The sequence below is a fragment of the Magallana gigas genome, chromosome 6 (genome assembly GCF_963853765.1).
Source record: "Magallana gigas chromosome 6, xbMagGiga1.1, whole genome shotgun sequence".
NCBI lineage: Eukaryota > Metazoa > Mollusca > Bivalvia > Ostreida > Ostreidae > Magallana > Magallana gigas.
In genome coordinates this window covers 5012840-5026712 of record NC_088858.1, presented here as the reverse complement: position 1 = coordinate 5026712, position 13873 = coordinate 5012840, and the positions used below count along the sequence as shown (strand labels likewise).

Below are 13873 nucleotides of genomic sequence, written 5' to 3'. Positions count from 1 at the left end.
AGTTTGACAACCCGATATTATTACACATAAAAGAAAAGATATTTATATAGGTCCGGGTGGGAGATCAGACTGATTCAAGGTATTGTGTAGTACAACTTTTTTTAAAAGAAGTGGTTTCTATGGAAGTGGATGATGACCCAGTGGACTCTGTCCAATGTACCTGATATTTTAATCAATCCTTGCTATAGTAATTAAAAGCACTGGAATCACAAGAAACTGGTATATATCCAATATTCAAGGATTTCAGATATATAGAGTGAAAAAAAAACAGAAAGTCAGTTTTTCGGACTTCCACATTTCTTCAATAATGTATTTGAGGTATTGATGTTCTGGAGACTAAAGTCCATTTGTATGTAGTTGATCGTGAAGGATAGATAAAATGACATGTTTATGGGTAAAGGAGTATATGATAAACCACAAACTAAGGAAAACAAGCTAAATAGCAACATTTGATGTCCTTTGTATTTACACAAAACATCAATAAAGTTTTCACCTCTTTATGTCCCCAAATTCTTGCCAAATTCACATCTAATGTGCACCAACTTTCTTAATGTATTACTCAGATGTAAAATTATAACTATTAATATAAAAAAAAAACCAAAACTATAAAGCATGTTTTTTATTAATATATGTACAACAGTTTTAAACAAAAGACTCATTGGCAGTCAGCAGCATTGCATGTACTTGTAGATACATAAAGGCACTGCGTATTCTTGCAGTGTTTACACACAATCAGGATGATAATTCACATGTATGTGTGTACTATTAACCCCACTCCCACAATTAATTCATCTAAACAATAAACCACATATATTCATCCCATTGTGAAATCAGATATCAAAAAGAATAAAATATATTGAACACAAAACTGTTTAAACAAAAACAATGATTTAAATTCTAAATTCTTCTTTATTACTTTACATTTCTCTACATTTTTTCACATTGTGTAAGTCTTAAAACAAAATTCAGCAAAAACTGACAAAAAATAAAAACAAGAAATTATCATGATATAACCCTGATACTTTCAGACCTGAGTCCAAAGAAAATATTTTCATTCATGAGTATCTTCAATCACCCTGGCTTAGCACTATCTGTGATCACCTCCTCTGGTTCCCTCCCTTGAAGTAAAAGTCTATTCCTTTCTGTGGTCTATGAGAAGACCCACCTCTGGCACCTCCACTTCCCTGAACAAAAAAAAATCATCTCTAATTGCAATTTGAGGCATCTTTGCTAGCCAAGGTTTCAATTCAAAATCCTTGACTTACATTACAATACAAAAATAATTTGTCAAAGAATTAGGTTCTTACATCTCAGGCACTTGACCTTAAAACATCTTTTTTTATAGGTACAAATTTATGTAATAGTACAACGAATTATCTACCTATAAAAAATATTTTAAGAAATGTGCGTTACTAGTTACATTTTATTCAACCACACTTACAGAAGCTTTGCTGTAATGGCGGCTCCATTCTGGGGCTACATGGACAGGATTTGGATAAGTCTCCCCTAAGGTCACTCCTGCTTTCTCTAGAATGCCCCGACTAAGTGTCCACACAATATGTACAGAACCCCCATGGACATTCTTCAGCTCTGGGACCCATGTCCTTACATAGTCACCCTGCCATGAAATTGATGCTGTTTAAAAAGCTAAAATGTGATTTTTAGTACATTTGCATGTTTAGATTATGTGATATCAAGAAAACAATTGAAATTAGTCTTTTCAAACTACAGTCAAACTTCGTTATCTCGAACTAGATGGGACTGTTTAAAAAAACTTCGAGATATCTGAGTATTCGAGATATCGAGGGTAAAATACTTAAAAAATAAGTAGTTGGGACTTACAAATCACTTCGACATATCCCATGTATTTGAGACATCAGTGTTCGAGATATTGAACTTCAACTGTAGTTTATCAAATATTCAATGGAATTATCCCATTTAGTTGAAGAAATATACACTTATTGATAATAAAAATCTACATGTCTGGCTTTAGGGTTCCATGAAGGAAATTCTGACCTCACTATCATAATCAAATCCCTGTTTAACAACATTGAACTTCCTGTCTTCTCTAGGATCATTTCCAATTCCTGCACTGTATAGCCAGTTACCATAGTTACTGCACACATCATGATCCAACTGGAAATTATGAACTTTCCATTATATCAAACAGTAAAAAAAATAAATTTTTGAAAATCATCATAAATTTGAATCTTTAAAAGCTTCATTCATTACCAGCATGGATTCAAACCACTCTGCTCCTAAGCGCCAATCTAAGTGCAAGTCTTTTGCTAAGAAACTGGCAACATTCTGAGAAAGGAAGACAAAAGAGAAATTACTGCCATTAATCAAATAAATTCAAATTGTTTTTAAAAACAACTGCCAGTAACTGTACTTTTTCTGACAACTTATGGTATTCTAGAGTACCTACCTGCCTGCCCCTGTTGGACATGAATCCTGTGGCTGCTAGCTCCCTCATGTTGGCATCAACAAATGGCACACCTGTCTTTCCCTCTACAAACCACAAACTTGGAATGAAGTCAGCTTGTTATTTAGAGAAATATTCTGTTTTAAATAGATCATTATTTGTGAACCACTCACCTTTCCAGGCACGGAAAAGCTGTTTATCCTGCTTCCATCTGATATTTTTATTCTGGATACCTAAATATTTAAGTTTTTTGTTTTGGTCAATTCATTTGTAAGAAGTTTAAATGTTTGTAGTAATAACTGACAAAATATACTGTGGTAAAGATCTTGGAGATTCTTACCTCCTTCATAAAAAATCTGATTTCCATACTTCATTGCTACATATCTAAAATAGTCTCTCCAAATGAGTTCAAACAGAACCCAGTATGTGGAATTATTGGAAGTTCTCTCGTTCTCATAACGCTTTACTTCCCAGAAAATGTGACGAGGAGAAAGAGAGCCAAGTGCCAGCCTACAAATACAACAGAATCATTCAGGTGGTAAGAGATACCTCCATATTGTGACATACTTCTGAACGAAATAAACAATAAAATCAAGTATAACTTTACAATTGTTTTCTTTCCCAAAATTGTTACTGTACAGCATAATGCAATGGGTAACAGGGTTTACTATGAATCTGTAAGTTAAATCCTACTGGGGCTTTTATAATTTTTACCTTTCCAAAAAATTTTAAAATATATTTGTTGGTCAAACATTGTAAAATTTTATCATTTTAAAACTGTGATATATTTTGATCATACATGTCATCTACTATCCAAATTAATATCGACAGGTGTCCCATACCACCTTAAACTTTCTTACCTAGATTTTGATGTGAATCATTATATAGCTTAGGAGATAAGAAAATCACATATACTGTCAACTTTTTTATAAATAAAATTGACTTTCACTCCTACCAGACTGAAAACTTGGTAGAGTAGTCTGCCCCTAATAGACCATTCCGGGTTTCTTTATAAGTAGCAATGGCATCGGTTTCCCACAGGTAATGGTGAAGTCTATCTATGGCCACTGACTCCCCACCCAGAAAATCCACCACAGATCTGGGATCTGTCACTGGATCTGAAATCAAAGAAAGGAACATTCTGAAAAAAATTTCCTATTCTGTAAGAGACCTATATCACAGATATGAAAAGCATCATTATTTATATATTTCCCTTAGTTGTATTTATACACATGATTGCAATATACAGTACATGATGAACTACCCAAGTACAGTGTACATAAAAAAATCAATGTAAAAGAGTGTTTACCTTCCACTCCCAGGTCTTTATTTGTGGGGATCTCCCCCTCCTCTACTCCCTCCGGCAGAGGCCTGAAGGACTTGGGCATGTCCAGGCACTTTCTGACAGGTGCTTGCGATTCAACCCGTTTTCTGAACTGTGTGTACACATCAGGTGTTCTTAAAGCATTGAAAGAAAATGTACAACCATTGTGCTTATCAGATTTTAATATACTATTGTTTAAGTAAGAGAGATAGAAATGAATACAGATTGCCACTTACTGGGATGGAGAGAATGGGAGATCTTCACGGTGGTATAACGTGTGACCCCAGAACGTTTTGATGTTAACTCCACAATGTTTTTTGATGGATTTCTCTACATCCAGTTCCTCTTGAGTTACCTGCATATCATACTACTGTTACAGCTTATTTTATTAAGAAAACAAAAAACAAGTGTATGTAACAGAAATATATCACATACAACGTATTCAACCAACCAGCTCATTGTAGTTAAACTCTTTTTCTTTTGTTTTCAAATATTTTTTCTTCTTGTAATAATGCACATATGAAGCAGCATCACCATTTTATTCAGTGTAGTGTACACAGTCTATTTGTAATATCTACTTTCTGCTTCAACCGTTCATTAAAGGTTTGATAATACAGTGGGTTCAACTGAATTAGATAATGGTTTAACAGATATAATTTTGATTTTCTGATAAAATATTAGAACACCTGTTTACTACATAATATCCCTTGCCTATTTTTTTCTATTAGTTTGACAGGAAAAATTGCTTTCTTTTTTAAACTGACAGGATTTTATGTTATGTAGCAAAAATAATTCCCTGTCTCATAAACATATTGCTCTGTAGTGAACAATGATCAGAAAAGTTTGAAGAAGCAGTAAAAATTATTGTAGCAAAGAATCAGGACTGTTTGCATTGAAAATGCCCTTCTCCAAAATGAATTATTTTTAATTTTCAAATTCAAGTACACAAGTATCTACACACACCTCTTCATGGAACACGACTGAGTGAACTGAACTTTGACCTAACATGTCAATCATCTTCTTTAACTCCTCATGGGGTTTACCTTTCCTGACTGCAAGGCCACTGGAAAAAACCCACTGTCACTGGTCACTTATGTTAACAAAACAAAACCAATTGTGTAAAGCATTAGTGCTCATTCTTTTACAAGTATCAATCAGGCTGGAAATTAACAGCTTTAGCCTAACCTGCCCCTTATCTTGAGGTTCTTTCTTAAGTCCTGTATGCTCTCGAGTAGAAATTTTGTTCTGTGGGGTCCTGTCTTAGGAAACCCAAAGTGATAGGTTCCTCCAAAATGTCTGGGGTCAAATATGTACATAGGCAGTACGAAGTCAGCATTTCTGTTAGCCCACTGCAGCACCTGCAAATATAGACATAGAAAAATTAACTTTAATTTTTGAGATGTCAAAAATTACAGAAATGATTACAAAGAGACAATAGGAAGTTGCCCTTATTAAAATTTTGTAGAGATCGACAACGAATGACTTGTGCAACTCAACAGTGACTGTAATTCATGTTGCATGCTTGTCAGCCTTGATAGTACTGAATATGATGTTCGGTTTCTGTCGGTGTTGCTTTGAGCATGCTGAGTTCGACATTTATAGACTGTTTAAAATTAGATATAGTAAGTTGGCAAGTAGAAATTACAAAACAAGACAACAGGAGATACTTCCCTGCATCTGTAATTAAAATACCTCATTGTCATGAATTCGCAGATCATTTCTAAAAAGACAGATGATGGTCTTTCCTTTGGTACCCATTTTATTTGGTTACGCAATCATAATTTATGATCGTGCTCGATGTTCGTTTAAAGAACATCGAACCCGACTAGTATAACCCGAAAAAATCTAACGTCGGCTTTCGCGCGGACTCACGCTGTGTAAACTGTTTCATATACCAAAAGGGTGTGTTCTCCGAACGCCTACTCATCAATTAAAAATAATAATTGGTCAAGGCAATTATGGGGCCCTCTAAGGGAACACAGGTAGACTTTACCTGTATATACTTTAGGACACAGGTAGACTTTACATATACGTATATACTTTGGTTCACAGGTAGACGACATTGTCTTATTTTTAATTTAAAAAAATAAAAAGATGCAATAAATAGTGCTAATGGCTGCATGTACCTGAAATTATATTAAAAATACCATATTTTTTTTAAAAACCTAAATGTTTCAGTGAAATAAAATAATCATTAAATATTATTTAAAAAAATAAAAATAAAATATCTTTCTTCATTTTTAAATTTACATCTTAACAAAATAAAACATTATATCTTAAGGTATAAATTAAAATCAGAGATTTTAAATGATGATTATCTAAATTATGACTGAGATAAAATTATGATAAAAAATCACTTGCTTCAACAAATTTGTCCTAGCTGTGAATAAATGAACGACATAATCTTAAATATTTTTTAATAACAAAGTCATAAAACCATGTAATTGAACATCATTATGGTAAAAAAAATCACTGATATTTTTTACATATTTGTTTTGAAATCAATTACTGTAAAGATGTTGAACTGAACTCATCCAAGCTGTAAATAGATAGATCTTCTGGAGGTGCACTACATCTGGGTGTTCCGCCAGTATCTCAACAGAGAACGACATCCCCACAGGTTTTGGACAACAGCAACACACCCATGCAGCGGACCACACTGAAGTTGTCGCCAAACAAATTATGACAGCCATCTCCATAAGATGTACAGATGAAGTTAGGCCCATCCCCTCCATTTTCAGCGAAGAACCCAACAAACTCCGAGACAACGAATGGGGCGACACCAGCAGAGAGCTCATCGAGAGGCTGCTTTCAACACCGCCAGGTCATCACTCTACAGAGCCCGCAGGAAACAGACACCACCACTTCCAAAGACTACAGCAGACATCAGACTGGAGGGGAAATGGACAGAGACAGAGACGGGACAACCATTCCTTCTACTAGATAACATCTTCCAGAACAACACGATACTTGCGTTTGCGACAACATACAACCTTCAAGACCTTGCTGCCTCCGAGACCTTCTTCTGTGATGGAACCCTCTACACCTGCCCCAGCCTCATCGACCTTATGACCTACGCAGATTCAGCATCGGAACTTCTTCATTGACATAGTGACATTGAACGTGAAAGGACATTAAGACAGACTCAGTGCCCATATTAGTATCTGTGTAAATATTGTTTATATATATTGGTATAAATTATACTTTTTAAAACTTTTTGTCATTTTAAATTGTTATTTATGATTTAGACATCCATGTATTTATGAGTTTGTTATAAAACTGTTCTTTGTGTCAAAATAAAAAGAAAATTGTATATAAAATGTTATGCAATTTTAAAACATTGTTTTATTGAATTACATGTAGTGCTAATAAATTAAATAGATATATTAAAATTGATTCAATGTTTTCTTTTTATTTATGCAACAATTTAAATTATAAAGACATTAAAAATTTAACAAAAATGACAAACTGTTGTATTATTTTTCATTGAAGGAAACACAGGTAAAGTCTACCTGCGCCCCTTTAGAAGGCCCCATAATTGCCCAGTATAATTGAATAATGATAATTGGGCAGTAGGCGTTCGGAGAATCAGCCACCAAAAGATCCCGCTTATATAATAGTGCTATGTCGGGTTGACAGGACCCATCCAGTAGAGTCTTAACATCCTTAATATGTTACAAGTTATATAAGGATATTTTAAAGCAAAGTGTTTTTTTAATTAAGCCTAAGTGATGTGTCTTAAGTAAATATTTTGCGAAAATTGCGTTTAGCTTTTTTAAACGGATTTAATAGTATGCAAAGTATCTTAGAATCATAAAATCCTTCCAAAACTGTGTTTCAGAATAAAATTTTCTCTGCCAAAAAATACACTCGGCAAAGCTAGACGGGGATACAGAATACTTAGATTATACAGATAAAGAATGAATTGGCAATGGAAACATTATTTTATATATATAAACAAAAATTGAATTTTATCTCATGCGCAGTTATTAAAAAAAATTCGCAAGAAGACCTTGCAACACTCTAGCTAGGGCTAGAAAATACATGTATATTATAGAGCGACACGCAAAACGACAAAAGAAGTTTCCGTGAAGTTACTTGATGTTATAAACAGTTAATAAAATATTTCCATTTTTAGAAGGTTTTTGTTAATTTTTAATGATTATCTCATATTATTATATAGAATAGACACTTCAAAATTAGGTTTTAAATTCAACAACATTTTCTTCAAAAAATGCCAGCTGCATGTTTCATTTATTAGATTCCACTTTCGAAAAATGTTGAAAAGTATTTCTGGATGAAAGCGTTATCTCAATTTTAACTCTATCCATATGTATTTTGCAATGAACATTGTTTGTTGTTCATTTATTTAGGATTATTTATTGTGGACGAAATGCATTGTTTGTATTATTATTTTGCAAAGATGACCTTTTGTTCTGTATATTTTTTAAAAGAGTTATTCATTGTGTTTTGATACTTATAATTTATATTTTACTCTATACATGTGTTGTTTTGTTTTTTGTTTGTTTGTTTGTTTTTGGCTTGAGTGGGTTTTTTGTGTGTATTTTTTTTTTTTTTTTTGGTTTGTTTTTTGGCAAAAATGGGTATTATTAACCCTTTTCGCGCTCATATAAGTGTTTTAGTATTTTTCAAATTTTAAATGTACAAGAAGATAATGCATTGCGTAAACTGTTTACATAGACTATGACAAAAGGGGGAGACACTTGCAAATATAAGACAATAAACTATGAAAAAAGGGAAGGAAAAATATAGGACACCATTTACTTCCCTAGCTATTCTCGTTTATATCATTCAAAACACGCAAATAGCAGATTAGCTGGAAAAAATAGATTAACTCGCGGTTTGAATCGCATCCTTAATTAGTTTTATTTTAAAACGTTTATTATAATTATGTATCAAAGGAGGAGGCCATCCCATGGGCAAGCAGTTACCTGGGGCCCTGACCGGTATATATTATGGAAATCAAGACAAGGTCTTAACTCATCAATTCAATTTTTCAATTTATTCTCTCAAACCATTATCATACAATGGTACATGAGGTACAATAACATATTTACATTAAATTGTGATGTCAAGGGTCTAATAAATTATATATAAATTATAATACAACATAGTATTACATGTGTTAGTAAGCATAAGTAAGTAAGAGAAAAAAAAATAGTAATAATACAAAAAGTGGTAGAAAAAAAAAAATAGATCATCATATAAAAATTTAATACAATGTTTCATTGGTGTTCAATACGCGGAGAGTAATAATAATAATAAATGCTAATATAGTTTAGGCTGGACAGCAGAATTGCTCTTGGATATTCAATATAAAAGAGCTTAATTTTTTCAATGTTTTGATGTTCGTTGTCATCAGCAGTTCCCTAAATTTTAATGTACTTGGTTTTTGAAAATACTTGGTACATAGAAATTGCTTACGTAAAGTTAAAAAAAATTTACATTCAAGAATAAAATGGTATTCGTCCGCTAATTTACCACTATTACAGAGTGTGCAGCTTCTGTCATTTACAGGAATTCCATACCATCTACCGGTTTCAATCGGTAAACGGTGATTTGCTGTTCTGAATTTAATAAGTGGTTTCCAAAATTTTTTAGTAAGAATGCCTAAGTATTTTTCAAAACCAAACTTTTGTTTATAAATTTTATATATTTGACCTTTAGATGAATTATCTATATCTTTTGCCCATTTCTGAATGAACTGGTCCTGCAATCTTTGTTTGATGGCGGCAGAAATCCACTTATCATTAACTATTGCAGTACATAGTTCTGTCCAGATATTAGAGAACCCACATGAGTCTAAAATATGTCGTATAAAATCAGTCCATGGATTTACACAGTCATTATTATACATATATTGGTTTGCTAAATATTTGTAAACAGTAAACACAATCTTATTGTCTTGACCTTGGATCATTTTTGTCCAATAAGAAATCATTCGAGAATATACAGTTACGTATAAAGGATAACGACCTGATTCACCATAGACCATATACGATGGAGTACTACTTTTCATACATAGAATATATTTTAAAAATTTCAAATGGATTTTTTCAATAATATCTATATTCTCGTAACCCCAGATTTCACAAGCATAGAGCAAAACCGGCACTACTACTTTATCAAACAAATCAAACTGTTGTTCCATGGGTAGATTAAAAAGTCTTATTTTTCTTATAATACTATACATAGCTTTCTGTGCTTGCTCAACCAAGTGTTTTTTTGCTTTACAAAAAGATCCACTTCTGGAAAATACAGTACCCAAATATTTGAATTCACTCACAATTTCAACAACGTTATTATTATAATAAAAAATGTTTTTTGGCTTAGGGCCTTTTGAAAAAACTAATATCTTTATTTTTTCTACATTGACATTTAGTTTCCATTGGGAACAGTACACATGGAAATCATCTAGTGCTTTCTGGAGATCATCAGCGGTCTCAGACATAATAACCGTATCGTCTGCATAAAATAATAGGCAAAGTTTCAAGTATAACATCAACTCATCTTCAATGGAAGAACTAATACTTTGTAACCCAACAATATTTTTATCTAATAAAAAATCTTCTAAGTCATTAATATACAATGAAAATAAAAAAGGAGATAAATTTTCTCCTTGACGCACACCTATATTACAACAGAAAAAATCAGATGACATACCGTTCATACATATCTTAGATTTTATTCCTTTGTACATATTTCGTATAAAAGCATAACATTTCCCCCCTATTCCATTATCTAATAGTTTATACCATAGACCATTTCTCCAGACGGTAGTGTCGCGGTGTCACCTGTTACAGCTATTTAGCAATTACCCGGTAACTTATAACAAAGGATGAATGACATGCAATCACAAACCGGGTATAGCAAACATGCAGCTTATATAGAACTGTTGTACGTGCAATTAAAATTTTAAAATTAATCGTTGGAAATTTCTTGTACAAGAAATAAAATAGTTATGGTTGTGTGCTATGGCGAACGTCTTGTCCAGCTACCTGTTGAGCTTTTGCAAAAGACCCTATCCGTACATCAATCGTATACATGTGTAGGATTAAAATGCAGGGTATTTTCCCGTTATCATTTTGTCACATCAGCTGTTCTTGCATGTACTATATAGTATGTCTGTTTCACTGTTAATGTTAGCCATAACTCGGTTTGTTAAAAGTACTTACGAGATATTATACTGTACTTGTAAATAGGATATACAATGTACAATTTATCTTGAACTTATAACAATGAACGGTCCTTTTGAGTTATATTGGATTCTTAATGTTCTTAATTCAAAAGTAAACATAAAACTTTAGATTGAAATTTAATCAAACAACACTCTCTCACAGCTAACAAATGGCAATAGAAAACTTGAGATTTGTAATCCACAAAGATATTGATTCATTACGATGAATTATTACATAATCAATTTGTAATATTTCTGTGGTTAAGTTCTCTAATGGAATCGTGTCTTGTTTATTAAATTATTGTGCTTGAATGTTTCACATTTTCAAACCAAGGAAGCAATAAATTAGAAAGTACATTATATTGTATTACTAATCAACGAGAGTTGTTTTATAGCTTGATGACTTTAATTAAACTAGCGCCCGTCAATGTAAAGATTAGGAACAAGATATCTTGTAAGAATTAAAGCCACTCAAGATCTCTTGCAATAAAGACGCCAAAAATGCAGGAATGGTTTTAAGAGACCCTGCTGACAAAATTAGGAATATTTGCACGAAAACCTACTTAAAAAAGTAAGAACTGTTGCAAGAAATAAGAAAACTAAGGTCTGTTGACAGAAACAGGGCTGATAAATCCAAGGCCAGGACTAACAGAGCCACGAACTGTTGCAAGGAACAAGGCTGACAAAAGTAAAACTGCTGACAGAAACAGTGATATGTCATACTAAACAATACTGGAAAAATTAAGAAATTTTGCAAGAAACATGGCTGACAAAACTAAGGAATGTCTACAGCTATAGGATAGGGCTGGAAAAAAACCCCAAGATATGTTGCACAAGCCAAGACTGTCAAAACTAAGAACTGTTGCAAGAAACAAAGTTGAAAAACCAAAAAACTGTTTAAAGAAACAGGGCTGGCAATTCCTAGTGCTGTTGTACAAGACAAGACAGAAAAAATTGAGAACTTTTGAAACAAACAAGGCTGCCAAAATCCAAGAATTGTAGAAAGAGACCCTAGTGCAAGAAACAAAGGTGAATAAACTAGGAACTTTTGACAGAAATATGGCTGCTAAAATCCAACATCTGTTGCAAGAGACAGGGCTGACAAAATGCAAGAGCTATTCCACAAGCTCATTCAGTTTGAGCATTTTGATAACTAATAAGATTTTTTTTTTTACTAAAAACACAAAAGCAATCACATTTAGAAGGATTCTGATAACAACATTCACAGTAAGATTGTATTATCAATTTTTACTAGAGAGGTTCTTCTTAAATAATATACGTACTGATAATCAAAGTTTGGTGTTTTTGTTAAAACCTAAATATTGTAGTTTTCTCCCATCTTAGCAGCAATATTGTTGCCCTTCTTAAATTTTAACATTTTTAATCGAAAAGAATTGTAGTATTGCGACTAAAATACAGGGAAGAAGCTCATACTCTGGTTTTAAGTAAAGTGTTGCTAAATACATGTTTTAAGTAAAGGGGGTACTAACTACAGCTAATTTAGGTGCAATCTGTTTCACAAATTTGGAACTTACATTTACATATCCAGGGGTTTGGATGGCAGCCTGTTCTTGTATTTGACACTTTACTCCTGCTAGCATGGACATATAGTAATATTGTTTTTTGAATAAGGAAAATAAAGTTACCCGCAGATTGTTATACCACTGACAGAATGTACGCATGACTTTATCAACCCATGACTTACAACCAATCAGTCCTAGAGCATGTTGATAATGGCAAGGATGGCAGCCTGTTTTTGACTTGTATTTGACAATTTATTCCTGCTAGTGTGAACTTAAGTTGCACTATAAATTATTGTTTAAACGGTAAATGTAAGTTATTTCGGTTATTACAAAACTATAATTTATACGCAGATTGTTATACCACTGACAGAATGTACGCATGACTTTATCAATCAGTTACCAATCAATCAGTCCTGGAGCATGTTGATAATGGCGATGGCTTAATTCTTCCAAACGCCGGGAACACGCAACTCCGTTTCATCTGTAAATTAAGGTATCAACCGTTTGTTGTTCGAGCTTTGCTTTTATACATGTGGAGGGTATTGACAAAAAAGTCTCTATGGTCCTTGCATACCCAAAGGACAACGGAAGTCTCGTTATCAAAACAACCCCACCAATTATAAAGGCAAATGTGAGACAGGGAAACAAATATACATTTCTGTATGTACATAAGTCTGGATCATTTACCGATTGAGGCGTCCATTAGAGTATCACTTTGTCGTAATTAGAGAGAGTTTCTCCGCCGTCCGTGTACGGCGGGACCGCCGCCATTGATCGGAACCCCCGCGGGTACTGACGGTAACAATCTACATCACAGATCAGTCACTTCAATGTGCACTGGGTAATCAAACAAGACCAAGTTTGACGTTTATTGGACGGATTGCTTAAGTGATTATCTTCTCACGATAATCGTAAGATTCCATAGCTAACTCAGATGTATATAAAGTATATAGTTCCAAATGATTTATTGACTTATACTTATAAAAAGAAGACAATTCTGGCACGAGTCGGGATTACTTATATAGGTATATTAAACTAATAGGATAGAGCCATGTACTCATCTGAATTTTTTTTTAAATCTTATACACCATCTTCGACCTTCCGGTTTTTATTTAAGCTATTTATTTCAAATGTTTTAAACTTGAATCCTCTCCTATTCATTTTACGATTTTTGTTTTTGTATAGCACATAGCTTATTGTTTAAAAACAGCGGTATTAAGATATATTTTACCTCATACAAGCTTTCAAAGCTCTTAAGTTCTACATGAGCAAGTAAAAAAATTAAATATGTTTTACTGTATTTGTAAATGGAAATTGGCGAGTTAATTAAGAACTATGGTGATTTGTAATCTACTGTACACCATGTTGAGGTTTTTGAAAGTTGTAAACAGATTGAACATAAG

The 13873-nt window shown here is 33.1% G+C and overlaps 1 protein-coding gene across 1 annotated transcript; it reads right to left on the bottom strand.

The window, feature by feature from the left end:
- Window positions 1-619: 619 nt before the first annotated feature.
- On the bottom strand, window positions 620-5572 carry LOC105337868 (cryptochrome DASH). Its single transcript, XM_011442792.4, has 13 exons — window positions 5442-5572; window positions 4935-5107; window positions 4713-4812; window positions 3986-4104; window positions 3735-3883; window positions 3381-3543; window positions 2766-2935; window positions 2599-2658; window positions 2429-2511; window positions 2233-2307; window positions 2017-2136; window positions 1442-1618; window positions 620-1184 (listed from the first exon to the last, which is right to left on the bottom strand). Exons 1-13 carry the CDS (start codon window positions 5505-5507, stop codon window positions 1098-1100), a joined length of 1542 nt encoding a protein of 513 aa, XP_011441094.3. The 5' UTR covers window positions 5508-5572; the 3' UTR covers window positions 620-1097.
- Window positions 5573-13873: the final 8301 nt, after the last annotated feature.